The 26,669-nt window shown below is 41.2% G+C and overlaps 1 protein-coding gene across 2 annotated transcripts in view; it reads right to left on the bottom strand.

Annotated features, from left to right (window-relative positions):
* Positions 1 to 26,669, bottom strand: part of Dctn4 (dynactin subunit 4) — a 33,304-nt gene that overhangs the window by 5,539 nt on the left and 1,096 nt on the right. The window contains exons 2-12 of one of the 2 annotated variants that reach the window (XM_052742231.1): positions 24,708 to 24,778; positions 21,126 to 21,304; positions 17,749 to 17,792; positions 14,581 to 14,688; positions 13,283 to 13,303; positions 12,832 to 12,905; positions 12,497 to 12,609; positions 12,116 to 12,225; positions 7,152 to 7,225; positions 1,550 to 1,604; positions 489 to 596 (exon numbers count right to left, since the gene is read on the bottom strand). In XM_052742231.1, coding sequence (XP_052598191.1) covers positions 489 to 596; positions 1,550 to 1,604; positions 7,152 to 7,225; positions 12,116 to 12,225; positions 12,497 to 12,609; positions 12,832 to 12,905; positions 13,283 to 13,303; positions 14,581 to 14,688; positions 17,749 to 17,792; positions 21,126 to 21,304; positions 24,708 to 24,778 — 957 coding nt within the window. The remainder of the gene's footprint in view (positions 1 to 488; positions 597 to 1,549; positions 1,605 to 7,151; positions 7,226 to 12,115; positions 12,226 to 12,496; positions 12,610 to 12,831; positions 12,906 to 13,282; positions 13,304 to 14,580; positions 14,689 to 17,748; positions 17,793 to 21,125; positions 21,305 to 24,707; positions 24,779 to 26,669) is intronic. The other variant, XM_052742232.1, reaches the window with a different exon arrangement.

The following is a 26,669-nucleotide window of genomic DNA, read 5'->3' as shown; positions in this document are numbered from 1 at the left end:
GGAGCTCGGGTACAACTGAGCAGCACACGCAGCTCCCCAGCAGGCACTGACGGCCATCAGTGCAGCCATCCCTACAGCAGCACCCGGAAAGGCTAAATTGGGAAGAACAGGAAGCAGCCATCGTCAAGAAGCTGTGCCGAAGAAGGTGGCCTTCCTCCTTTAGTCAGAGGGCTGAGCAGCTAATGCAGGACGAACGGCCTGGTGGTACACGGGTGGGCTGAGATGAAGTCCAAGTACTGAGAGTACTAAGTACTGAGAGTACTAAAGACAGCGAGGTCAGGCAGTGAGTTCCTGTCTGAGACCAAGTGAGAACACCGAGACCTGACAGGCAGTGGCTGCGTGTTTGAGGGCTACATAAAATAAGGCTGTAGAATCAGGACCCTGGCTCACACACAGAAATGAGAGCCGGTGTGGACTGTTTTAAGCCATGTCCAATGAAGCCACTAAAGGCCATGTCAGGGTCTATCCAAAGGGACAAACGCCCTTACCTTAGCAGTGCTGTTGATATTATCAGGGTCCCCCTCTTCACACTCCAACAGAGTCACATGGGTAAGGTTCTCTACCGGATTTGTAAGCGTCAGGAGGACCTGGCTCTCCTGGAGAATAAGAAAAGCATCTTTCAGACATGTGCCACACTCCCACTGAGGTCCACCTTCTTAGGTGTTACACAAAATGATTCTCAAAATCACCCCCTTTCTCCAGAGCAACAACTCCTGTTCCTCTACACCAGAGCATCCTAAGAATGTTTACTGATCTTTATGTTTCCGTGTTAGCAACATACACTCTGGAGTGGCTATCTCACTAAAGAAGCTGGGCAGATTCTAGTTACTAGGCCTAGAAAGTCTGAGAAACATTTATTATCTAAATGATTATTTTAAAGTTTGCAGTTCTTGTCCACTCTAGTTGATGCTTAGGGGATGAAAAAGAAAAATCAAAAAACCCCAAATTCCAAAATAAAACATTGTAGCCATAGGCTAGCCAGAAGTATTACCAAGGGCAGGGGGAAAATGACACATTAAAACTACAAACTCTTTTTTTAAGATTTCCCAAACCTGATACTATGGTCATTTGCTGCTCTTGAGATTGGTAAATAAAGGATGCTGTAAATCTTTTCATGAGCAGCATGACGGCAAAGAGCCAGAGGCTGCCGCCGAAGAGTCAATCATTCATCAGTCACAGAAGAGAAGCCCGTGGAAGAAAGGGGCCACGGTGGAAAAGAACCTAGGCAGCTCTTGGCACTATGCACACACATCTGAGCCAATGGAGAAGCTCCTACTGGCAACAGCAGAAAGCTGCCTATGGTACCCAGTATCGCCATCTTCCTTTTCCCCACTTTCTACCTTTACAGAATGTACAACCTGCTTCTTACACCCCAACATGCTGTTGGCAAGAATCCCAGTTTAAAGAGACCAAGTCTCCATGTCTTTATCATTTCTGTCCTTTCCTTGAACCTTCCCTACAGCATCCCATTCCACACACAGCCACCCATATACAGACATGCAGAGGCCACTGACTACTAAGTCTGTGTGCCGATAAGTATGGTACTAACCTTCATGTAGCGAAGGTTGGGGATTGACATGATTCTCACTTCTGGAATATAGTTGCTACCGATAAATAAAAACATGTATTAATGTTCACTGAAGTCTCTTGAAATGATTATTTACCTTAAACCCCCCGCCCCCCATAAACTAGTGCTACAAACAATGTTAACTAGAATACATTAAAAGAATACGAAGACCTGTAGCACCACAGTAAGAGAAGAGATGTGAACCCAAACTAGCAACGAGTTCTGTCTGAAATTTTAGGCTATAGAGAGCTGGGTTAGGGCTTATAGTTGTAGCGCAGTATATGTTTTCCTTATCAATTTATTTGAGGGAATCTCACTTACAAGGTAGCTGGTTACAGATCCAATCATTAACTAACATTCTACATGGCTATAACCACTAATTCACTCCTACCACACACACAGCGCTTGCCGTATGCCAGGCAGTATCTGAGTGTTGTACCAGTGTTCACTCCAACTGTGTGTGGAGGGACGACGACTGCTACCTCATCACAAAAAAGGAGATGCTGGGCATGGGCAGGTGTGGTGCCAGGGTTCAAATCCAGAAACTCCACAATATCCATAGCTCTTGAGCGATATGCAACTTTGACTTCAAAATCACAAGCTGCATGAATGCTTGTCGGTGCTCAAAACTGCCCCGGTTCAAATGCCCGTTCAGTATTTACAGACCATGATGCTGCCTTGTGATAAAGGTGGTTTGAATGAGAATGTCCCCGCCCGCCCCCACAGGCTCACGTGTTTGAATGTGTGGTCTGAAGACGGTGAAATTGTTTGGAAGGATCAGAAAGTATGGCTTTGTTGGAGGAGGTTTGTACTGGGGGAGGGCAGTTAGGCTTCACAAGTCCACACCATTCCCAGTTAGCTCTCTGACTCTTACCTGTGGATAAGGACGTAAGCACACAAGCTGGGTATGGTGACATAAGCCTTTAACCCAGCACTGAGGAGGCAGAGGTAGATGGATTTCTATGAGTTCGAGTCTCCGCCTAGTCTACTTAGTGAGTTCCAGGACAGTCAGAGCTACAGGATAAGACCCTGCCTCATGGCAGGGCGGTGGTGGCGCACGCCTTTAATCCCAGCACTCGGGAGGCAGAGCCAGGCGGATCTCTGTGAGTTCGAGGCCAGCCTGGACTACCAAGTGAGTTCCAGGAAAAGGCTCAAAGCTACACAGAGAAACCCTGTCTCGAAAAACCAAAAAAAAAAAAAAAAAAAAGACCCTGCCTCAAACCCCACCCGCCCCAGGAGGGTGTAAGTTCTCAGCTGCTGCTCCAGCACCATGCCATTCATGTTCTCGCTACCTCTTGCTTGCTGTTCAAGATGTAAGATCCCAGCTGTTCCTGCTGTTGTGCCTTTGTCCTGCTATCATGGACTCTGACCCTCTGAGACCACAAACCCAACTAAATACTTCCTTTTATAAGTTGCCTTGGCCATGGTATCTGTCATAGCAACAGAAAAATAACTAATGTAGTATTTACCTACTGAGGCTGTTGGAGCCCGAGGTTTCCTAGTGGCTTTACCCAGCAGGACTGCATAAGAAGATGATTGGACCACAGGCCTGGGTGCCAGGTGTTTGGAAAGGTCTACTCTTGGCTGTATCTAGCAGGGGGAGGTTTTTTTGCTTTGCCCTTTGGCATTGTTATAAAAGCCCTTTTGAATAAAGTTCTGGCCAGTGGGTAAGGATCCAGGGCCACCTGAGGCTATCCTGTGTTTCTGTTTCTCTCCCCTCTATATTTCTATCTAAGTCTCTTATCACTCTCTCCTCAAGAGTTCCTGGGGTAAATAAATGTGGGAGCTGCCCTGCCCCACCCCCAGAGGCCATTATGGAGAATAAGTTAACAGCATGCCTACAACACTGAAGTGGAAAAAAAGTATCTCAGAATCAAGGCTGCACAGTATTTAAACTAGGTATTTTCGGAATTCAATGGCCCCTATCCCACATTGCCAGAGATTTGGATTCAGCAGGTTTGAGGTGCAGCCAGGGCATCTGTATTAACACTGCCACCTGACTCTACCACGCTGTCAGAAAAATCGACAGAGTAGGCTTAAGAAAATGACACTGAGCAGATAGGGTTTCTGTAGTGAGCACAATTTCTGTACCCTGTACTACAGTCAAGCTAGATCCTCACAGCTAGGCGAGTGCTCCGCCCAGTACTGAGCTATATCACCAGCTGCCTGTAATGAACATGCGCATGTCTTTTTAAACTTGAGGATACCTTTACTGTTAGAGTTTAAGAGAAAACAACCCAGGTCAGGCAAGCTGTAAATCTCAGCAGTTGCCTGGAGGAGGAGAATGGAGAGGAGGACACAATAGTTGTGCTGTTTAAGCTGGGATGGAGGTCAGACAAAGGGCAGACAAGCAGTCACATGGCAGGGAGAGCAGCTTTACAGAGAGTGAGGAAGCCCAAGATATAGAAAAAGTATCTTTAGATCTCACCAGCCCCTGAAAAAGATAGAAAGAAGGGAAAGGTATAGAGCCTCATGGCTGCTCTGCTTGAAGGGACTGCACTAGGGCCAGGAATTTGGGGGAGGAAAGCACATTTCATTAAAGGACTAGTTACTCCACCCATCTCTTTAGCATAATTTAAGGTAGGCCTGCCTTAAGGTGGTCCCTTGGCCAGGTGATTGACTTGGCCCAACTGAAATTCTGTTCTCTTGACCAGAGTTGGTTGTTCCTTAAAGGGCCTTTACTGTTCCTCTAACATCCCCTACTCTGAAGAGGCAATCCTAAAATCATCTAGGAACCAGATCAAGGATCAGAGCCTCCAAACATTACTGCTGTTTCTGGCCTGCCTCTGTCATGGACATTTCTGTCAATTTAGCTAAGGGAGAAACCGTTTATTTTTCTTTGGAGTCTTTTCCCCCTAAATTGCTAGCTAATTTCTATCACCTATGAACATAATTTCTTTTTTAAAAAATTTATTTTTATTTTATGTACATTGCCTGCATGTTATGTCTGTGTCATGAGGCTGTCAGATCCCCTTGAACTGGAGTTTATAGACAGTTGTGAACTGCCATGTGGGTACTGGGAACTGAACCTGGGTCCTCTGAAAGCAGCCAGTGCTCTTAACTGCTGAGCCATTTCTCAGGCCAGTCCCTTTTTTGTTTTGTTTTTGCTTTTCCAGACAGGATTTCTCTGTGTAGCCTTGGCTATCCTGGAACTTGCTCTGTAAACCAGGCTGGCCTCAAACTCAGGGATTTGTCTGCCTCTGCCTTCTGAGTGCTGGGATTAAAGGCATATGCTACCACTACCTGGAAAACGTAATATTAAAAACTTGATAAAGAGGAATTTATCCTGTGGTTCACATGTGCTACTGTGGTAGTTTTGTCTCTTCTCAACAGTCAGCTGTTACTGCACAATGGTGGTTAGGAGAGTGAACACATTTTATGGTGATTTATTATTACATGGTAATAACAACCATCACAACTTATGGGCTCTTTTCTCAATAATCTTGAGCAGAAAGTAATTTTAGAGATGATGAAAATAAACTTAGAGAAACACAGTCAAGTGGTAGTTCCAACACCTGTTTCTCTCTAGATCCTAACTTGCCAGACCAGCACTTTTTAACCCTTTGACTTAAATGGCTTCTTTTTAAACAGCTGCATAATATTCTGCAGTAGAAATGACTGTCCATTTAATCAGTAATTTCCGTGTTAATAGTCAGTTAGAGCTGCTTTTAGCTTTTCCATGAAAAAGATGTAATGTACATCCTCACAAATGTATCTTTGTTGGTGCTTTTGCGCCTGGAGAGTAAATTCCTTCCATAGTATTGCTGAGTCAAAGGTCTATGTAGCATGGAGTGCTGTCACACACCTGTAATCCCAGCACTCAAGAGGTAGAGGCTGGAGAATCAGGAGTTAAGATCACTCTGTACATAGTGAGTTCAAGGACAGTCTGGGTTGAGAGAGACCCTGTCTCAAAAACACCAAACAAAGTAAACCATCAAGGTAATTTGTCTGGCTATTTCCGGCTTGCTCTCCACAAACACTCTTGCAAATCACAATCCTATCAACAATTCATGTAGGTACCTGCCTAACTGACAGACTCATCGATGATGGCTGCTACTTAACTTTTCCTATGGAACCTCAGCATCTCTTCACACACCTGCTGGCCATTTGGAATTTCTCTTAAATAAGATGCCTGTTCAAATTCTTTGTCCCACAGCCCATTCTCATTGCTTTTCAATTGTTATGTTTCCAGTTGGTGGGAATTCTACACAGAGCATTATGCGTTGGCATAAATGCCAAGCACTTTTCTACCTGTTCTACCGCCTGTCTCAGGACATTGGTAATTTTATCCTTTACAACTCATGATTCCTTCTGCCAAGGTCAAGGGTGTTCATTTTCTTTAGTGAATTCTCGTCTTGCTACAAAGGGATCTTTTACACCAAAGTTAGACTTATCCTTAATTTTCAAAATATTTTTCTTAGTTGTTAGGTGATATTTTTGGGAGGTGAGGTCAAAAGAATAGAATCAGCTGCCATAGCCGGGCAGTGGTGGCACATGCCTTTAATCCCAAGCACTCGGGAGGCAGAGCCAGGTGGATCTCTATGAGTTCAAGGCCAGCCTGGTCTACAGAGTGAGTTCCAGGAAAAACCCTGTCTCGAAAAAAAAACAAAACAAACCAAAAAAACAAACTAACAAAAAGAATCAGCTGCCATTTCCCAAGTGCTGAGACTATAGGTGTGCACCAACAAACCAGTTTTTAAATTAAAAAACAACTTACATAGCTCTGGCTAGCCTGACACTTGCTATGTAGACCAGGCTGTCCTTAAACTCAGAGATCTATCTGCCCCTGCTTCCTGAGTGTTGAGATTAAAGGCATGCACCATTAAATCCAGCTAAATTAAAAACAAAAACAAAAACCCCACAACACTGTTATTGTGCATGTGTGTGTGTGTATCAGAGTGCTGGCTCCCTCAACAGGCCTGCCTAATAATTTTTTTTTTAAATCCCCAACCACTGACAACCTGCAGCGAGTTAACTCTAACTTAATCACTTTTAGTCCATTCAGTAAAATGTTATCAGAACCAGGAAGGAAACTGAACATAGTTTCAGAGTACTCTTCAATTTGCTATACTTTATATTAAAAAAAAAAAAAAAGTCTTGGCCAGGCGGCGGTGGCCCACACCTTTAATCCCAGCACTCGGGAGGCAGAGCCAGGCAGATCTCTGTGAGTTCAAGGCCAGCCTGGTCCACAGAGCGAGATCCAGGACAGGCACCAAAACTACAGAGAGAAACCCTGTCTTGAAAAACCAAAAAAAAAAAAAAAAGTCTTAACTTAGATATTTTATAATTCCATATTGTCAGAGACCATGTCAGAACACAGTCACTAACACAAAACAAACACACTCCTGCTTCTGTCTTCCCAGAAGCCAGGATTCCAAGATGTGCCACAGTCTCAGGCCACATGGCCTTGAGTCTATATTTATAGATGTACTTGAGACTTCATGCTATTCAACTAAATTCAAAACCAGAATAGAAACAGAAAGACTATCCTGATGTAATTTCTTTCCCTTTTTAAATGTTTTAAAAAGATAATCCACATTGAAAAAGATTCATAAAACCTCAATCAACAACCCAAAATACTTACACAGCAACCAACTGGATTTTGAATTTGATAGATGTTGGATTAAATTCTGGCTTGCTCAAGTTATGTTCACATTTCTAAAAAGAAAAGTACACGTAAGAGAAAAAGAAGATCCACAGAACCATTAAATGCAGAAAGTAGTTACTAGAATTTTATGTTTTGTCCTGCCCAAAGATTAGAACAGAATTTATGGTATTGATAACCAAAATTTATAGGAAGCATTTGGGTCATCACAAATATCATAGCGTGTAGTACTTAGAAAGTATCCAAATAGCTAGCACACACCAAGCACTCACTGTGTGAACAATGCACACTCTGACTTAAGACAAGCACTACACTGACTGCATTAGATGAAGAAGGTACACTGCTCTGAACAGACGTGGAAAATGGGACCAAGAAGGGGAAATAATCTATATAACTCTGGAGATCTGTATGAATGCAAGGATATGAGCCCAATGACCTACATAACCTGGTTAAAATGTTTAGGTAGTACAAAGCTTTTTCTATTATATGTGTCCTTTGCTTCTCTTTGCAGGGCCAATCTGCACAGGGCAGGCAGACACATTAACGTATAGGCTTATCTCACCTTCCTTTCTTCACAATAATACACAAGGGAAATCGATACACTCTCTTGCCCTTTCCATTTTACCTTACTCTTGGAATTCCATCTCAGCACACACAGAAACCTCATCTTTAACGTGCCACTGTAGTGATTTCTATGACTAACCAGACAACTGGTTATTAGAATATTCCCATCACTTTGTAACTGTACGTAAAGCAGCAATGAGTACTGGACACGAGTCACTTTCCAATGCATAAGTGTGTCAGAAAGACGATTTCCTAAGAGTGGACCAATGAAGGCCATTTACTACTTTGATAGATACTCCCAAACTGTTAATTTCTGCTATCGGATGACTATCAAGTGGCATCTTGCAACATTTTTTTTTAAAATAAAGATTTATTTATTATGTATATAGTGTTCTGCCTGCAGGCCAGAAAAGGGCACCAGATCTCATTGAAGATGAGTCACTATGTGGTTGCTGGGAATTGAACTCAAGACCTCTGGAAGAGCAACCAGTGCTCTTAACCTCTGAGCCATCTCTCTAGCCCCATTGAAGCAGTTTTAATACACATTGCTGTGATCATCCTGTAAGTTCAAGTATCTCTCATGCTCACTAACTACAGAAATTTTCTCTGCCACATTCTCTATTTTTATATTGCTTTTGGACAGAGGGTCTTGGAATGTGCCACTCCCTGCTTTTGTAACCAGAATGGTAGAATCGTAGGCATGTGTCCTGTGCCCTGCTTTATACTGTACCTCCCTTTGCTATGTTCTAGAGTCAGGTATACAGTCTAAATATAGATCCTTCAATATTCATACACCTTATGAATGACTCTTCTCAGCCTGTGTACATCTTTTAATTTGTTTACAGATTTTCTGTAGGATAGGAACAGAAGTTTCACTGTTGCTGTGGTAAAAGATCCAATTGTACTTGTTGTCTGCCTTGTTTGTGAAATAATCCCTTACTCAGAAATCATATATGAATAATTCTATTTTTTTCCTCCTATTTGCCTTTTAGATTTCCAATTTTCCTAGCCAAAAAATTGTTTTTTGAGATGAAGTCTCATGTACCTGAGCTAGCCCTGAATTTACTATGTAGCTGAGGATGACCCTGAACTCAGGATCCTTCTGTTTCTACTTCCTGAATACTGGAATTATAGGCATGCAGCCCACATCCAGTTTTATGTGGTACTGGGGATTGAACCCATGCACATTAGGCAAGTGCACCATCAACTGTGCACCATCAACTGAACCACATGCCTACCCAACCCCCAGCAAAGTTTAATAGTTTATTCTTTCCCCAACGATTTGCAATGCCATAATTTGCAAACATCAACTTTAAAAAAAAATTTTTTTTTTTTTGAGACAAGGTTTCTCTGTGTAGCCCTGGTTGTCTTGGAACACACTCTGTAGACCAGGCTGGCCTAGTTTCAGAGATCCACCTGCCTCTGCCTCCAGAGTGCTGGGATTAAAGGTGTGTAACACTAAACATGGTTAACATCAACTATTTTTACATGCATAGATATTTCTGCTTTTTTTATAAGTCAATTATATACAAATATATAAAAATTAGATTTGTTTATATATACATGTAATGTTTTCTTCCTTTTCACACAGAAGTACATACCTACTACCATTTACTGCCTTTTATGTTTAAAAATATATAGCATGCTAGCATATTACTTTGAATAATCAATATTACATAATATGTAAATTTGATAGGAAAAATAACTACTTATTTATTTTGGATAGTTATTACTGTATTAATGGTGTATTCTATATCCAACATCTATGCAAATCTGTATTAACGTACATACTAATATTAACTTCTATTAATGTCTGTTAAGGGATCAACTTTTGGTTTTCTCTTGTATTCTGCATTGTTTCTTAATTCCTTAATAGAGTTAGTATTTGCTTTTACTTCTATTTTGCTCAATTAATTTTGCTGCTGTTTTTATAACTTCTGGAAATAGATGCTGAGATACTGTTTTAACTTCTCTTATGTGTAAATGCTCCTATATCTGTAACTCTGAATAGCTACACAGACATCTATATATCTAAGGATGGCTATGTATGAATTATCAATTTATAACTTAATTACATTATGATCAAATGATACACTTAAAGAATTTAATTTTCCAAAGTATTAAAATTTGTTTTTATTTAATTTTTAATTATGTGTATGTGAGTGTCTGGATATGTGCAGGTAAGTGCAAGTACCCTATGGAGGCCAGAAGAAGGTGCTGAATCCTCTGTAGCTGGACTTACAGGTGGTTTTGAGTTGCCTAATAGGGGTTCTGGGAACTGAACTCCTCTGTAAGAGCAGTAAGCGCCCTTAACTGCTGAGCCATCTTTCCAGCCCGAGATTTTCTTTACAGTCCAGTATACAGTCAATGTATATTGTACAGACGTTAGGTGTAATGTTTTATATACACATCTATTTGTCAGGTTTGCTAGTTAAAAGGTGCCAAATCTTTCTTTACTGATTTTTATGTTTGTTCTGTTTCTAAGACAAATATATGTCAACATATTCCCCATTATGTCTATTTATGTAATTTTCTCAAACACTGCTTTGTGTACTTTGAGTCTATTATTTGGTATTTATAAATTTCAACTGTTATACAGTCTGTGAGCTGGGCATAGTGGGTACTCCTTATATCTCAGCACTAGGGAAGCAGACACAGGGGGATCCCTGTAAGTTTGAGGCCTGCCTGATTGACATGGTGAGTTCCAGGACAGTCAGGACTACATATAGACCCTGTCTCAAAAAAACAAAAACAAAGGAAATGAAAAAAAAGTGAAATACTTAAAAAAAAAATTAATGTTTGTTCAGCCACATGCCTTTAATCCCAGCACTTGGGAGGCAGAGGCAGGCAGATCTCTGTGAGTTTAAGGCTAGCCTGGTCTACACAAGTTCCAGGACAGCCAGAGATAAATAGTGAGACCCTGTCTTGAAAATGAAAAATAGAAAAAAATAATTAGTGTCTGTATAGCCTCCACTGCTCCTTCCTCTTTCTTGCTGAGACTCAAATCCAGGACCTTGTGTGTGCTAGGTAAGTACTCTTAAATTAATACTGAGCTCTACTCTGAGCCCTTGGCATTTTGAGACAGGGTATTGCTGTATAGCTCAGGCTGGCCTTGAACTGAAGATCCTCCTGTCTCAGATGCCCGGGAGCTGGTTATAGGCATGTACCACCATGTCCAGCTCTATCTGCCCTTTAACTCTGAATTCTGGTACTTGTGTTGTGTCTAATCAGCATATAAATGAGCTGTTTATTCAATTTATTTACTTTATTCAATTTAGTAAAAAGTAAGCCTTTTCCTTATTTAATGAATTAATCAGTCGAGTGTGGGCACTCCTCTCCTTCTACCATGTGAGTCCTGGGGATCAAAGGTCATCATTCTTGATGGCACGTGGCTTCACACAATGAACCATCTGAGCCGGATAATAAGCTTTTGCTATATGTTCAGTCTACATTCTTATTTCTTGTGATAAATATTGGACATTATGCCATTCATCCATAAATGTTTTAGCATGCATCTCCAAAAAGATGAGAATATCAAAAAATAGTATCCCTAAAAAAGACTAATACTTTAATAACAGAAGAAATCCTGGTAATGTTTAAATTTCTTAGATTTTATAAATTTTTGTTTTCTCCCCTCCTCCTCCTTCCCTTCCTCCCGGGGCTCTTTTTTATCTAAGTTTTATATCTACGTTTTGTCTGGATCAGGATCTGCATAAAGTGTACAAATTGTGCTTGGCTGGTATACCTTTGAATGCTTCAACCTTGAGATGCATTATTTGATAACATTAGCCATATGTGGATATTTAAATGAATTAGGAGTCAGTATCTCAGCTAACTTCACATTTCAAGAACTTGGCTGCCATGTGTGACCAGTGGGTACCACCCTGTATCATTCAGGCATATTAGAGCTCATCATCATGGAGTCCACAGCATCACAGGATGTAATCTAAAAGACTTCCTCCTTCCATTTTATTTTGCTTTTACAATTTACTCGCAAAACTATTGTTTGTTCTGTACATTCCTAGAGGTTAAATTGTGGTTTTTCTTCTTTCTTGCTTTTTCTTAATTTGTTTAATTTGCATTAGTGTTTTCCGTGTGTTAAGCCTAAAACCCATACATTCTTCTGCTATTCTTTTATGGGCTTACATTATGCATTCAACCTTCAGATACCTCAGGTCCATATCTGAGAAGCAAGAACAATAGTAGCTACTTCCAGAGTCATTAAGATTGAATTTATATTGAAACTTTTTAAAACAATGTCCAAACATCCGGTGTGTTCCCCGAGCTTTCTGTATTTACTACAGTGGCCAGATAGCAGTCATGTCTACCCTCTGCCTTTCTCTTGTATAAGTGGCAACTCTACAGCACAGAGTATTTACCCGACAGCGCAGGGACCGTTTGATCAGAAGGTGCTTGTGTCGAGGATAGAGCTGTGAAGCAGAGACTGGCTGGAAGTCAGGCTGTAAGAGGCGCTGCTGAAGGGTGGTCACTAGCAAGAAAGGCAGAAAGCAGGCTTAGTTCACAGTCATTTTCAAAAATCAGACTTGTACGTGGGCAAAGAAATATGCTACCAGAAGCAATATGCCAAAATGAACAGTATTGGCAGACACTTTAAAGTTCTTTAAATGAGTACATCTACTTGATTTTCAATACATCATTTACTACTGATTCCATTAAGACTCTCAAGTCCCGACGCATGCAAGGGGCCAAACCACACACAGCTGAGAACGGAGCAGGAACAGAAGAACACATGAAATTACCTTCCGTTAAGTTCACTGGTCGTGTGTAATAGTCTTCAGGCAGAGGTTCCACTTCAGCAACGGCCTGAGCTGGCTCAATCTTTACCTCCTTCTGGTCTTCTCCTTCTCTAAGGCTAAAAGAAGAGAGGCAGTAACTTCCCAAGGGTCCACTGGATTATCTTCAAAGTCCTTATCAATGACTGAAGTATTCCTCTAACATAGAGTATCTTACAGTTTGGGTCTTTTCTAAGTCTAAGAATCTTTTTCCTATTGGTAGTTCAAAAAAATACTTTGATGCTCCTTTAAACACGCATTTTGTTATTTGCTGTTTTCAATCATTTCATGTCCAAACTTACGAAAGTCCAGCAAGAGTGCTAATGGATGCACCAGCTCGTGGTCGCTGAAGCCTGGTCCCGAGACTGTACTTGTCCTAAACAAAGTTCAGAAATTCCTATTAGAAAGGCCAGTTTGTACCTCCTATCTATTGAAAGCAAGAAATAGGGGAGGACTGCATGAGAAGCTCAGGGGGAAAAGCAGAAACTAAAACAAAACCAAAACTAATAAAGCAAAAAAGCTACTTAGAATCCACTTTATTTGTAACCCACATTCCTCTGCTATTTCTAGAATAAGCAACACGGAGACTAAAACTACAGTCACACAGTCAGAGTGGACTACACGCAAGCTTTAACACCAGCCTCAGAACACCCAAGCCCTGGGTCAGGCCAGAACTATGTCAAGTATCTAAGGCACATCCAGACCATCTGCTAACTTCTTCAGGGTTAGCAAGAATCATAAAGGAGAACTTACCACTACATGAATAGTGTGTTGCTGTAGCGCCCCCATATAGCAGCAGGTTACAACAGAGACAAAAAAAAAATGAAGCATAAGATAAAAGCAAATGCATACAGCCGGCAGGTATAAGGGAAGGTTGAAGGATAGAGCGTTTAGTTCCAAGTTCTGTTCTAATATGTAGGCGTGGATATGCTGATGAGGCCACTGGACTATTTGGGAACATTCACTTACTTCTTTGGTAAGTGTAGGTGCTTTAGTTAATGTTTAAACTTAAATCTCTTTCTATATGGACCTTACCAATCACTATGTCTTTAGTGGCTTAACTAATTGTCCAGTAGATACAGTATGACAAGTTATTTAACCTTCCAGATCTCATTTCCTCAAGTGTACAATGGGGGAAATACTATCAGCCTCACAGGACTGTTGTAGGGATTAAATAAAATGACATACATATATATTTAGCCCAGTGCTCAACATGTCACACCATTTAATAAATGTTATTATTTCTTAATGTCAATATGTTAGGGCTCAAACAAGTACAAAGAAAACAAACTATTCTGTAAGAACAAATTAAACTTAGAGGACAACAAGAAAAACTCAAAATCCCCATCCTTCCTTCTGTCTAGTAGTTATAAATTAGCAGAAAATGACATCGACAAATCATTTCTACCAACAACTCCACTTGGGCGTCTCTGCTTATTTAACCACACAAATGTACTGTGCAAGGCTCAGGATGTAGTCAGTGAGAGGGTGCTTGCCTACAGAGGTGAGCTCCTAAGTTCAATCCCCAGTAATAGTGCCACCACTGCCGCCACCACCACCACAAATACCAGTGCATGTGTCAGTGATTTCTATCTTGAAAAAAAGGATGGGAAGGTGTCAAAATAAAAACAAAAAACACACAAACACACAAACAAACAAACAAAAGACTAGAACTGAGAAACCAGGGTGCCAGAGGTATGTCACAATGGTAGGGAGAATAAAATCTACTGCTTGCCCACCTTCTTTTCAATCTTTCTATAAGATTCAAAAGCAGTAAACAATTTTGTATAGCCTAAAATATTAAGCAGTAATTTTTGGTAGGAATAAAAATGAAATGGAGTGATGGAAGAAGAAAGATAGATGTCTCTATTAAAATACAAGGAATTTAAATAGAATTAATGACATACAAAAGCACAGCTGTGGGCTTACATGTCTGTATTTGAGAAACTGCTTTTGATCCCAACTACAGAAATCCAGAACCTGGCCATTTCTGAAAGGCGGCTACTCTGATGCCTTACAGGCCTTGCAAAATGTCTTTACCAAATTCTCACCGAGAAAGCCAAAGGCATATAGTTTCTACGCCGTGCCAGTTTCTTGCGATCTCGTTCAACCTTTTCCTTCTGAGCAAGCTGCTGGTAATATTCAATCAACTTATTCATCTGTAAGAAATCCAAGACTCTATTTATTTCACGAAAAGACTAACAGTCAATCAACTGTACTGAATTGAAATAAAATGAATAAAGAAACAGGGAAAGTTATGAAGTGTGCAAGTTTTTTTTTCCCCTTTTTTTCTGTAAGGAGAAATGAAATCTTCACATCCAACCGCAGGATGCATGGGCTATGGAGGAGTCAAGATGAGTCCATACTTCACTATCTATCACACCCAGCCTTGTCACTTTTTATTTCAATTTTTTTATCATAAAGCAGTATGTTAATTATAAAAATTCAAACATACAAACATAACGAAAAAAACCACACCTCTGTCTCATCCTTTGCGCTCAATGTAACCTTTCATTAGGTACCCACTTCTACCAGTTATGTCTTTCTGACACACTTTAGGAACATATGGTATACTTTAAAACACCCACGTATAGATATAGAACTTGCTCTGTACCACAAAGTACTTTATTTTTCATGTAAAAGGGAATAAAATATCTATTCTTTTTCACTCCAAGTATAATGGACTTCTCATACATCTGGTCTATCTCTCTAACCATTACTAACACATCTATTTTATTCTTTTCAAAGGCTGGACCTCACTGCATAGAACAAATGTTCTAAAAGGTATTTAAACATTTCTTACAACAGGACATACATGGTCTTCTGGTGTCATTCTTGTCCTCTCAATTCAGCAGCAAAAAAAAAATTGTTTTTTCTTTTTAGAAGAGATTTACTTTATGTACACGGTTATTTTGACTACACGAATGTCTGTGTACCATATATGTGTAGTGCCTGTGGTGGCCAGAAGAGGGTGGTGGATCCCTTATGTCCTGGTTGGGATATGTTTTGTCAACCTGATAAAAGCTAGAGTCGCCGGGCGGTGGTGGCGCACGCCTTTAATCCCAGCACTCGGGAGGCAGAGCCAGGCGGATCTCTGTGAGTTCGAGGCCAGCCTGGACTACCAAGTGAGTTCCAGGAAAGGCGCAAAGCTACACAGAGAAACCCTGTCTCGAAAAAACAAAAAACAAAACAAAACAAAAAAAAAACATTCTTCAGCCGGGCGGTGGTGGCGCACGCCTTTAATCCCAGCACTCGGGAGGCAGAGCCAGGCGGATCTCTGTGAGTTCGAGGCCAGCCTGGGCTACCAAGCGAGTTCCAGGAAAGGCGCAAAGCTACACAGAGAAACCCTGTCTCGAAAAACAAAAAAAAAAAAGCTAGAGTTACCTTGGAAGAGAAATGTCAACTGAGGAATTGCCTCCATCAGATTGCCCGTAGGCAAGACTGTAGTGCATTTTCTTGATAAATGATTGATGTGGGAGGGCCCATATCATTTTTTCCCTCATTACAGTGTTTTCAGAAATGAAATCTTCACATCTAAGCAGAGGATGCAAAGGCTATGGAGGGGCTGAGACGATTCGCTCCATACTTCACTGTCTACCACAAGCAGCCTTCTGGTACCTTGAGCAGTGGTCCCAGGGTGTAGAAGAAAGCAGACGAGCAAGCCACAGGGCAAGCAAGTCAACAGTGCTCCTCCATGGCCTCTGCTTTAGCTCCTGCCTTGACTTCCCTCAGTGATGGAGTGAGAGTTTGAAATGAACCCTTTCCTCCCCAAGCTGCTTTTGCTTATGGCCTTTTCACAGCAATAGACACCAACCAGACACCCTGGAACTGGAATTCTAAGAGAGTTATTAGCTGCCGTGCAGGTACTGAGAATTGAACCCACGTCCTCTGGAAGATTACCCAGTACTCTCAACCACTAAGCCACCTCTGCAGCCCATGCAAATTTTTTTTTTTTTTTTTTTTTTTTTTTAAAGACACTAATGTGATCCCATCATCTCCTTGCTTTTAAACATTTAAAGACTTCTCAAACTTCTTGGTCTACAAGGTCAAGCCTCAAATAACCTTCTCTATCTGCTGATATCACACTCCACTTCAATCACTTTCTTAGAGTTACCATATACTGCTGGGCGGTGGTGGCACACACCTTTAATCTAGGCACTCAGGAGGCAGAGGCAGGTGAATTTCTGTGAGTTCGAGGCCAGCTTGGTCTACAAAGTGAGTTCCAGGACAGGCTCCAAAAGCTACACAGAGAAACCCTGTCTCGAAAAACCAAAAAAGAATTACTATATACTTTACTTTGTTTCCTCCACCTACAGGCTGTTCCCCTGCTGGAAGTCTTTCCTCTCTGTCTAGCATCTCCACACAGCAGCATAATGCTCACATGTTGATCTCATTAGTTGAAATTTCTAAAAAATGTTGACAAGGCACAATTTCTCCCTCACTTGACTTACTATAGTTTTTACTTTACCTGGAGAGAACTTTTTTCCCTTTCCCAGCAGACATGCTGAAGATTTCATACACACACAAACACAGGACTATGTACAAGTACTTGTTCATACATTCATGCATTTCTGTAGGTGAGCATCTACGAAGTACACACAGCAAAGAATTCAAGAGATCTCTATCAACCTATACTACACACTGGTACATGTGAGAAAACCATTTCCCTACACTCTCACCCTGGACACCGTCAGTATTTTTAATTTTTGCAGATGTTACAGGTGGAAAACCGTAAATCTGTTGGTTTCTAGTTTGACAGTGTAGCGTGCAGCCAACAGCAGCTCATCAGTTCTTCACACTGCTCTGACGCAGGGTGGAAAGACCAACGGCGGCGCACAATGCCCGAATGCCCACCATGCTGCTGTGGGCATCACTACTGCTGCAAGGGAACCTCCAACATCAGCAGTGTCTCTAGGGCTGAAAGGGCTGCATGCTTGTACTTCCAAGAGTATTTGATAGCAAATGAAACGTCTAGCCATTGTTGGGCATAGGAAGAAAACAATACAAGCTGTTTTCATTCCTTTGTTGAAACAAAACTGGAACACAGAACCAAAAGTACAACTGTTTTCCATGAATTAGTTAACAGAGGAGGAGGAGCACTGACTTAATGCCTCTCTGTGAGTAACTGACCCCACAGCACAAATACAGGCACTTCTCAGCATGGGCCACACCCACTGCCTTTCTGTTTCATCCTCTGTGGCCTAAGTTCTTGTACTTACCCGTTGTGTGTGAGGATTTTCTGGTTCTTGCCAACCGCCACTAGCTAGAAAAGAAACATTAAACAGTAATTTTACCTTTTTATTTTCATAAAATGTCACCATAGAATTTCTAAGAAAGAATACTAGAAATCTTATGGACTAGCATGCTCAGAAGAGCAACACACACACACACACACACACACACACACACACCCCTCCCTTCTCTTTCCCTCTTTCTTTCCAGTATTAGGGACTGAACCTAGGGCTCTGCCCATATTCTACCACTGAGCTATATTCCAAGCCCTTTAAACAACTCAGACAGTCCAGTTTGTACAGAAGAGCTTTTACCCACTAAGCCATCTCACCAATCTTGTTTCTAAAATGTTTGGGAACAATCTTGTTAAGTTGTCAAAGCTGGCCTCGCTCTGTATCCCAGGCAAACTCAGAATTTGTAATCCTCCCACCTCAGCTTCCCAAGTAGCTAGGATCACAGGCCTAGGCTATCAAGCCCAACACCACCAATAATGTATGCACAGTGTCTGCACCAGGTACCTCAAATGGAGCACATTTTTTTCTGTTCTCATAATACGTTCTGAGGTAAGGTACTCTAATTGGTCGCATTTTATAGATGAGAAACCCAAAGCTCCAAACAGTTAACAGATCTAAAGTTATATGGGTAGTAAATGGTGGAGCCAGGAATCCAACTCTGGAAGTAGGCAGGATCTGAGAACCCTGCTCTCATCTGTAGCATGGTCCGAATTCTGAACAACTGGATCTGCACATGCAAAACAAAATCCCCCAAACTCAAAACCCAGACAAACCTCAAAACCCTTGACCATTAAAAAATGTACAGAGTAGCCGGGCGGTGGTGGCACATGCCTTTAATCCCAGCACTTGGGAGGCAGAGGCAGGCGGATCTCTGTGAGTTTGAGACCAGTCTGGGCTACAGAGTGAAACTGTTACAAAAACAAAATAAAATACACACTAAAAGGTAGCTCAGCACTTGAGAACATTTGTTGCTCTTGCAGAGTACCTGGGCTCAGTTCCCAGCACCCATGTAGAGGCTGGCAACTGTAACTCCAGTTCTAGAAGATCTAACACCCTCTTTTGGCTTTCATGGCCACTGCATGAATGTGACACATGCAAAATACCCAAATGCATACATATAAACAAACAGGGGCTGGAGAGATGGCTCAGCAGTTAGGAGCACTGGCTGCTTGCTCTTCCAGAGCACCCGGGTCTGACACCCAGCACCCACAGGGTGGCTCACAACTGTCTTAGACTCCAGTTCCAGGGGCTCTAATGCCTTTCTGACAGAGTGAGACATGACTCAAAAAGTAAATAAACAAGGTTGCCAGAATGGTTCAGCAACTAAAGGCACTTGCCACTAAGCCTGAGGACCTGAGTTCCACCCCAGAACCCACACAGTGGAGAGCATCAACTCCTGAGAGTTGTCCTCTGGCCTCTGCTGTTGGTTGTTTTTTTCCTTTTTTGGGGGGTGGGGGTGGGGGTGGGGCTGCTCCCCAGCTCCCAAATAAATCACACATGGAGACTTATTCTTAATTATAAATGCCCAGCCTTAGCCTGGCTAGTTGCTAGCCAGCTTTTCTTACATTATCCTATCTTTTGCCTCTGGACTCTTCCAGTTCTCTTCCATAAATCTTACTCTGTGGCTGGCTGGGTAGCTGGGTGGCTGGGCCCTGATGTTGTCCTCCTTCTTTGGCTACTTCTTTTTTCTTCTCTCCCCTCAGATTTCTCCTTCTATATATTCTTCCTGCCTGCCAGCCCCACCTATTTCTCTCTCCTGCCTCACTATTGGCCATTCAGCTCTTTATTAGACCATCAGGTGTTTTAGACAAGCACAGTAACACAGCTTCACAGAGTTAAACAAATTCAACATAAACAAAAGTAACACACCTTCTTAAAACAATATTCTCTAACAGACCTCTAAACAGGCATGCACACACAAACAAAAAAAAAAATAAAAATAAGTAAATAGGGGTCATCAAACTGTTCTCCAAGATGGTAATATGAGAATTATCCTGTGTCTGACTAACATGAGATAATCAGATTTAAAAAATATTTGAGGAATAGCATTTTCATTAATTTGCAGTTAGATGAACACCTTTTTTTTTTTTTTTTAAAGATTTGTTTATTTATTATGTATACAGTGTTCTGTCTGCATGTATCCCTGCAGGCCAGAAGAGGGCACCAGATCTCATTACAGATGGTTGTGAGCCACCATGTGGTTGCTGGGAATTGAACTCAGGACCTCTGGAAGAGCAGTCAGTGCTCTTAACCGCTGAGCCATCTCTCCAGCTCCAGATGAACACCTTTTAAGATGATCACTTTTATGTTCATTTATGAGACCTGCTGTCCAAATCCTTTGCTGTTTTCCTTCTGATTCTCTTGATTGATTGATAAGGGTCCTTCAATTTTCGTTAGTCATCTTTAGTCTGTTTTTCTAAGTTTATCACTTTTAATTTTGTCCATGATGTTTAAATTTTAGATTGAAAAAAAATAATTTTTTTTGAAGCAGGGTGTCACATAGTCCATGATGGCTTTGAGCTCCATATGCAGCTGAGAATGACCCTGGATTTTTGATCTTCCTGCCTCTACCACCGAAATGCTGAGATTACATGTGTGAGCAAGTACACCTGAATTATGCAGTGCTAGGACTTGAACCTAGGGCTTCATAAACTATATCCCTAGCCCAATAAATATTTTTTTTATAATAAATGGTGTTAAGTTTGATTCTAGTATTAGATTCATAAAAGCTACTTTACCAACTCTAAGAAACTGAATAGTATTACTCTATCTGAGATGAAGAACTATGATCCAGGGGCTGGAGAGATGGCTCAGTAGTTAAGAGCACTGGCTGTGCTTCCAGAGTACCTGGGTTCAATTCCCAGCACCCACATGGCAACTCACAAATGTCTGTAATTACAGTTCCAGGGGATCTGACACCTTCACACCAATGTACATAAAATAAAGTTAAATAAATCATTTTTTAAAAAAAAAAGAAAAGAAAAGAAAAAGAAAAAGAAAAACTATGATCCAAGGGCTGGGCGGTGGTGGCGCATGCCTTTAATCCTAGCACTCAGGAGGCAGAGCTAGGCAGATCTCTGTGAGTTCAAGGCCAGCCTGGTCTACAGAGTGAGATCTAGTACAGGCACCAAAACTACACAGAGAAACCTCTGTCTTGAAAAACAAAAACAAAAACAAAAACAAAACAAAGAAACATGATCCATAAATGTGAGGCTCTGGGTATACAGAAGACTTACTGACAACTGTGCTGAACTTAGGTTCTACAGCCCACCAGATACAGAGCTGATAGTCTATGGGGATTATGCATTGACAGCAGAACAAAATCTCACGTTCAAGTACACCTCACTCACCTACAGATTTGTCTGCCATGCCCACATCTCTAGAAGTCCATCGACAAAATCCACAGGCCAAGTAGTAGGCTTTCTTCATGGTGGTTTTGGCTGGGTCATCTGGAAGCTGTGTGGAGATGCTTGTTGCCCGGGTGGAAAGAGTGTGCATGCATCCAGGACAGTCAAAGCAGTTGGCACATCTGTGACATGACAGACAACCTTCATTCAGCCGATACTTAACAAGCACCTACTGTGTGCTAGACATTGGTTTAGTTCAGGATCTCTTCAACGTTTTCTACTTTTTTTTTTTTTTTTTTTTTTTTTGGTTTTTCGAGACAGGGTTTCTCTGTGTAGCTTTGTGCCTTTTCCTGGAACTCACTTGGTAGCCCAGGCTGGCCTCGAACTCACAGAGATCCGCCTGGCTCTGCCTCCCGAGTGCTGGGATTAAAGGCGTGCGCCACCACCGCCCGACAACGTTTTCTACTTTTGAGCTCTTTCACTGGAGAAGCTTTTCACATAATCTCTAGTATGTATTTTTGTAAAATAGGTATACAAATAAAACATTTACTGCTAATAAATCAAGAAAAATTTAAAAACAATTTATTGTTATACATATAATTTTACCATTTAGTAAAGATAAAAGCAAATTTGCACACTAAGTGTGCTTGTTTATTGTTATATAATGATTAAATCTTTGCTAAATAGTTGGGCATGCAGGATAGAGATCTTCAATGCTTTTCAGAGTTGATATTTTGATTTTGTAACTGCCAATACTTTATATAAATACATAGTACAAAATGACACAAGTGTGTTTAGGGTCATATCAGAAATGGTTAGAATTCTGTCCTAATCCCAAGCCAAAATGCATTTGATGAATTTTTTTGGTGTGTATATGAAGTTTTCAAATTTGAGCCTGCAAAGTGGCAGGTTTCCTTATACTTGGTTTTTGTCTACTCTTCCCCAACCCTATTTAAAAATTAAAATAATGATGATGATCATCATCATAATAATATTGCTTAAGTCAGCAACTCAAATCAACTTTTAAAATCAAACATTCTCTTACAGCCAGGCGGTAGTGGTGCACACCTTTTATCCCAGCACTCGGGAGGTAGAGGCAGGCGGATCTCTGTGAGTTCGAGACCAGCCTAGTCTACAGAGCGAGTTCCAGAGCAGGCTTAAAGCTACACAGAGAAACCCTGTCTGGAAAACAACAAACCAACAATACCCCCCGCCCCAACATTCTTATCTGATACAAACCAAAGAGCTGTAATTTGACACACGCTGAGGAATGATGGAAGGAAAATGTTGTCTTTGCTTTCTATGATCAAGCTAATGGTTGTATTATAGCAAAGAGCTTTGCATGTGCTGAAACCCCCTGCACTTCATAAGCCACAGTAGTCTCAACTGGGAGCCGAGGCGTTTCGGGCAGCACTGACTGCAGCAGCAGGAGTTCCAAGTCCACAGGCTGCATTCAGAGCCAAGGCTGTAATGAAGTAGTCCAGTGTAATATGGACACGCCCGTCATAAACACCTCATTGGTTACATGTTTGACTCTGAATTAGATTTTGTTTCAGAAACCTTTTACCTCTGTCAACTTCTTAAAGTCCTCACATCTAGTTACATGAACCCATACATGGTCACAATTCACAATTTAGGAAACTATGGTCCAAATGTTAGAAATTCAAAGACTCTCAAAGGGGAAAAAAATTTTTTTTCTGGGTACTTTTACCAAGTTTAACATTTCAAAAGCACTATATGTTATAAGCTCACTTAAAAACAAAACAATTATCACCAAAGCTTGTGACAAATTAAGAGTCCAACTCCATCTCCTCTACAGAGAAAAATCACTGTTTCTAGGTGGAGTTTACTATTCCACATTTATTTTTTTATGGCTATACAGGACACAGAGATTTTAAAGGAAAAAGCAAATGTCATAGTTTATGCTGTTAGAGGATAGAGTACTGTGTGACAGAAAACTCAGGGTCAACAACATAAGCAACTGTGAAACTGGATTTGGAAAATTACTGTTTGACTGCTGTGCCAGAGACCTGAAACACAGCACCATGGAAGGGGCGTGGTCACAGTGGGGCACTTGCAGAGAACAGACACCACCATGGAAGGGGTGTGGTCAGTGGGGCACTCAAAGGGCTTCTGTTCTCTCCTGAGATGCATCAGATAACGTTTCCCTTTGGGAACCCTGGACCCTGTTTGTTTGAAACAAAGTCTATTCAGCTCAGACTGGCCTTGGATTTGTGATCCTTCTGCCCGTGGCTCTAAGTGCTGGGATTATAGCTGTGAGCAACCACACCCAGTGCTTTCAGAACTCCCACAGCCTGAGATTATCAAGATTTCACCTGTAGTCTTGTCCAATATCGATCATCTGTTACAGATTCCTGTCTATAATACCACCTACCTTACAGAATCATTTGAAAAATTAAGTGATAAATGAACATATAGAAAGCATACAATACAGCATCTAATTCTCAGGAACTATTTCCTGGAGCAAGAAAGACAAGTAACAGTGGCTCACAACCACAAATGAACAGGAATATGGCCGGTAACAGGAATTTTCACACCAACCTAAAATCCCAGCAGTAGCTAGGAGCAAAGACTACATCTAGCAGCCAGGTCTTGGTTCTTAATGTCCTCCGGTAAAAAGAACCAAGCTTCTCTGAGAAATAATAAATTCTAAGTTAGAGGCAGAAAGTAGACCAGGTAAGCTTAAAATACCGTACAGTACTACACTGGTAAGAAATTGCTCAGATAAAAGGAACATGACAACATTCTCTCTTTTCTAATGATCGAGGCTACAGGGGTCCAGGAGAAAAGTAAAAGAGCTCCCAGTGGCCAAAGATGGAACAGGCAAGGGAGAAAAACCAACAAAACAAATCAGTATCACAGCCTGATGTACAAAATAAATATTCACGAGTAATGATTAAATAGAGAAAAGAGGCAGACTATGGAAAAAGCCCTAAACATTTATGTAGCTAGACTTTGAGAGGGGAGTCTAACTCCCGATTCTGACCCATTCTCCTGTCTAGTGAGAAAAACATCACAGACACTGAGTCTATCTGATAGATACTGCACCGAGATCCCTCAATACTTTTAAACTCAAGAGAGAAAGTCTAAGAAACAGTCCCAACCACAAGAAGCCTGTGGTGACATAACTAAATCAATACTGTTTCTTAACGAAGCGGGAGGACTGCACTATTTTCAAATAATTCTTAGAAGTTTCCTAATAAAGACACTGTATTAAAAAATAAAATCAAAGCCAGGGAGTGGTGTCGCATGCCTTTAACCCCAGCACTTGGGAGGCAGAGGCAGGTGGATCTCTGAGTTCGAGGTCAGCCTGGGCTACAGAGTGAGTTCGAGGCCAGCCTGGGCTACACAAGGTATCTTAGGCAACAATGATGCTCAAACAGGAAAAACTTTAATCCTGTGTGTTTTCTTACCCGCTACTTAAAACAACTGTGCTGTAATCCTAGCACGCAGGCTGGAGGAATCAAAATCTGAGATCTGATCTATAAAGTAAGACCCTGTTCAGCCTCAGTGCCCACAAAACCAACAACAAATGGAAAACTGAAAAATTTGTCCTCTTCTTACCTATTCTTTTTTAATTTGGCTTCAGCTGATGGCATGTTTTCTAAGCAGCTGGGACAATAATGTGAGTCCACCTATGAGGAAATAAAAAAAAAATCAGAGGAAAAAGAAATTCATTATTAAAATATGCTATACCGCACCAGAAGGTAAGACATTACTGATCTGGGAAAAAACAGACAAAATGCCTGGACTGTTTCCAACTAAGCAATTACCTCTCTGTTGTTGGTTTTGAATTTTCTCTTTTAATCCTTTTTCTTTCTCTTATGTTCTGTTCCCTATCATCAAGCTTTACACATGAGCTTCGTCAAGACTTGTCTACATGATACTTCAAAGCTTCTAAATGAATAACTCTATGGTCTAATGAGTTGATTAATAATGCAAGTGTAAAGCTGTGATCAGCCTCCCATCTAGTTTGGCCTGATTACATTACAACGAACTCAGCAATACCTTTGTTAAAAGACATTAAGTTGGGTCTGGAGAGATGGCCTGTGATTAAGGGCATCTGCTGCTCTTGCAGGACTGGGGTTAGATTCTCAGCAGCACCCACAGGGTGGCCCATCCTGTGCTTTCTTCTGACCTCCACAGGCAGCAGGCATGTACATGGTGCACAGACATACATGCAGGCAAAACATTCATCATAACATCTTTTTTTTTTTTTTAAAAAGGTAGCTCTTGAAGGCATCAAGTTTTCTCATTAGTGATGTAATATATTTACTAAGTATATATAAAAATTTACAGTTATAGCCAGCCAATTAGAGATCTATTTCTTAAAATTTTCTGTGTGTGCATGTGTGTGGAGGTCTCAGGAAACTCTCAGGTGCTACAACCTCAAGCACTGCCCCCTGCCCCTCCCTTTTTTATAAGAGAGGGCCTCTCATTGGCCCGGAGCTCACCAAGTAGATAAGGCTGGCTGGCCTGCAATAGGATTATGTGCCACCGTGCCTAGCTTGTACGTATATATGTTCTGGGATCCTGGCATGTTTGTAAGCATTTTACCAATTGAACTACCACCTCAGCCCCCAAACAAGAGATTTTCATCTACTTATCTTAAATTTGTTTTGTGCTGATGTGATGAGGTAGGTGGCCTACAGGTAGGTACTACAGCTCATAGCATATGGGGATGACAAGGACAACTCACAGGAACTGGTTCTCTCCTTGCACCACGGAGGTCCTGGGGACCCAACTCAGACTGTTAGGCTTGGCAGCAAGAGCCTTTGCCTGCTGAGCCATCTCTTCAGTTCCCCAGTCAGAGACGTTTTGAATAACAAACTGAACAACAACCATCTTATTGTACTTTACTCAAAACACAGTCGAGATATTAGATCCACTCTTTTAAAAAAAAGATTTTATAAAAAAGTATGTATGTAGTAAGTAGGTTTTATTTGATAATTACACAATTCTAGCTATCACACAAAGTGCTAATGCGAAATCCAAGAAAAATCACATCTATGATATAAATATGTAAGTATATATAAACACGACTGGGTTTGGATTTCTTATACTCTCTGTTTAACCATTCTTAATAGTTTGGAAAGTATCCCTAATAAAAGAACATGTAAAATGGTTAACACCACAGGCCATGTTTTCACATGCATTCCCCCCCCCCCCCCCCCCAGGGATCCTAGTCTCTGATTCACATCTTCCTTCAAACTTCTAAACAACTCTGTGATCTACCAGAAACATTCTGGGTTTGCTTCTTAACCTGTACATTTGGGGGTGGGGTGTGAGCCTTGAGAAAGCGTTTCACACTGTAGCGGCCTGTCCTAGAAATTACTATGCAGCTAATGCTTGCTTTGAACTCACAGCATTCCTCTCTTGCTTCAGGCTCCCGGGTGTTAGGATTATAGGCCTGAGTCACCGCAATACAGCTTTTTTTTTTTCCCCCCTTCTTGCAACAACACGCACCTTCAACAGCTGGACATGGTGGTGTACACTGATAATCCTGGCACTTGGGAGGTGAAGGCA

Source organism: Peromyscus californicus, unplaced genomic scaffold (genome assembly GCF_007827085.1).
Source record: "Peromyscus californicus insignis strain IS unplaced genomic scaffold, ASM782708v3 Scaffold_17__1_contigs__length_78620276, whole genome shotgun sequence".
Classification (NCBI taxonomy): domain Eukaryota; kingdom Metazoa; phylum Chordata; class Mammalia; order Rodentia; family Cricetidae; genus Peromyscus; species Peromyscus californicus.
The sequence above is the reverse complement of the archived record's forward strand: the minus strand, read 5'-3'. Positions and strand labels throughout refer to the sequence as shown.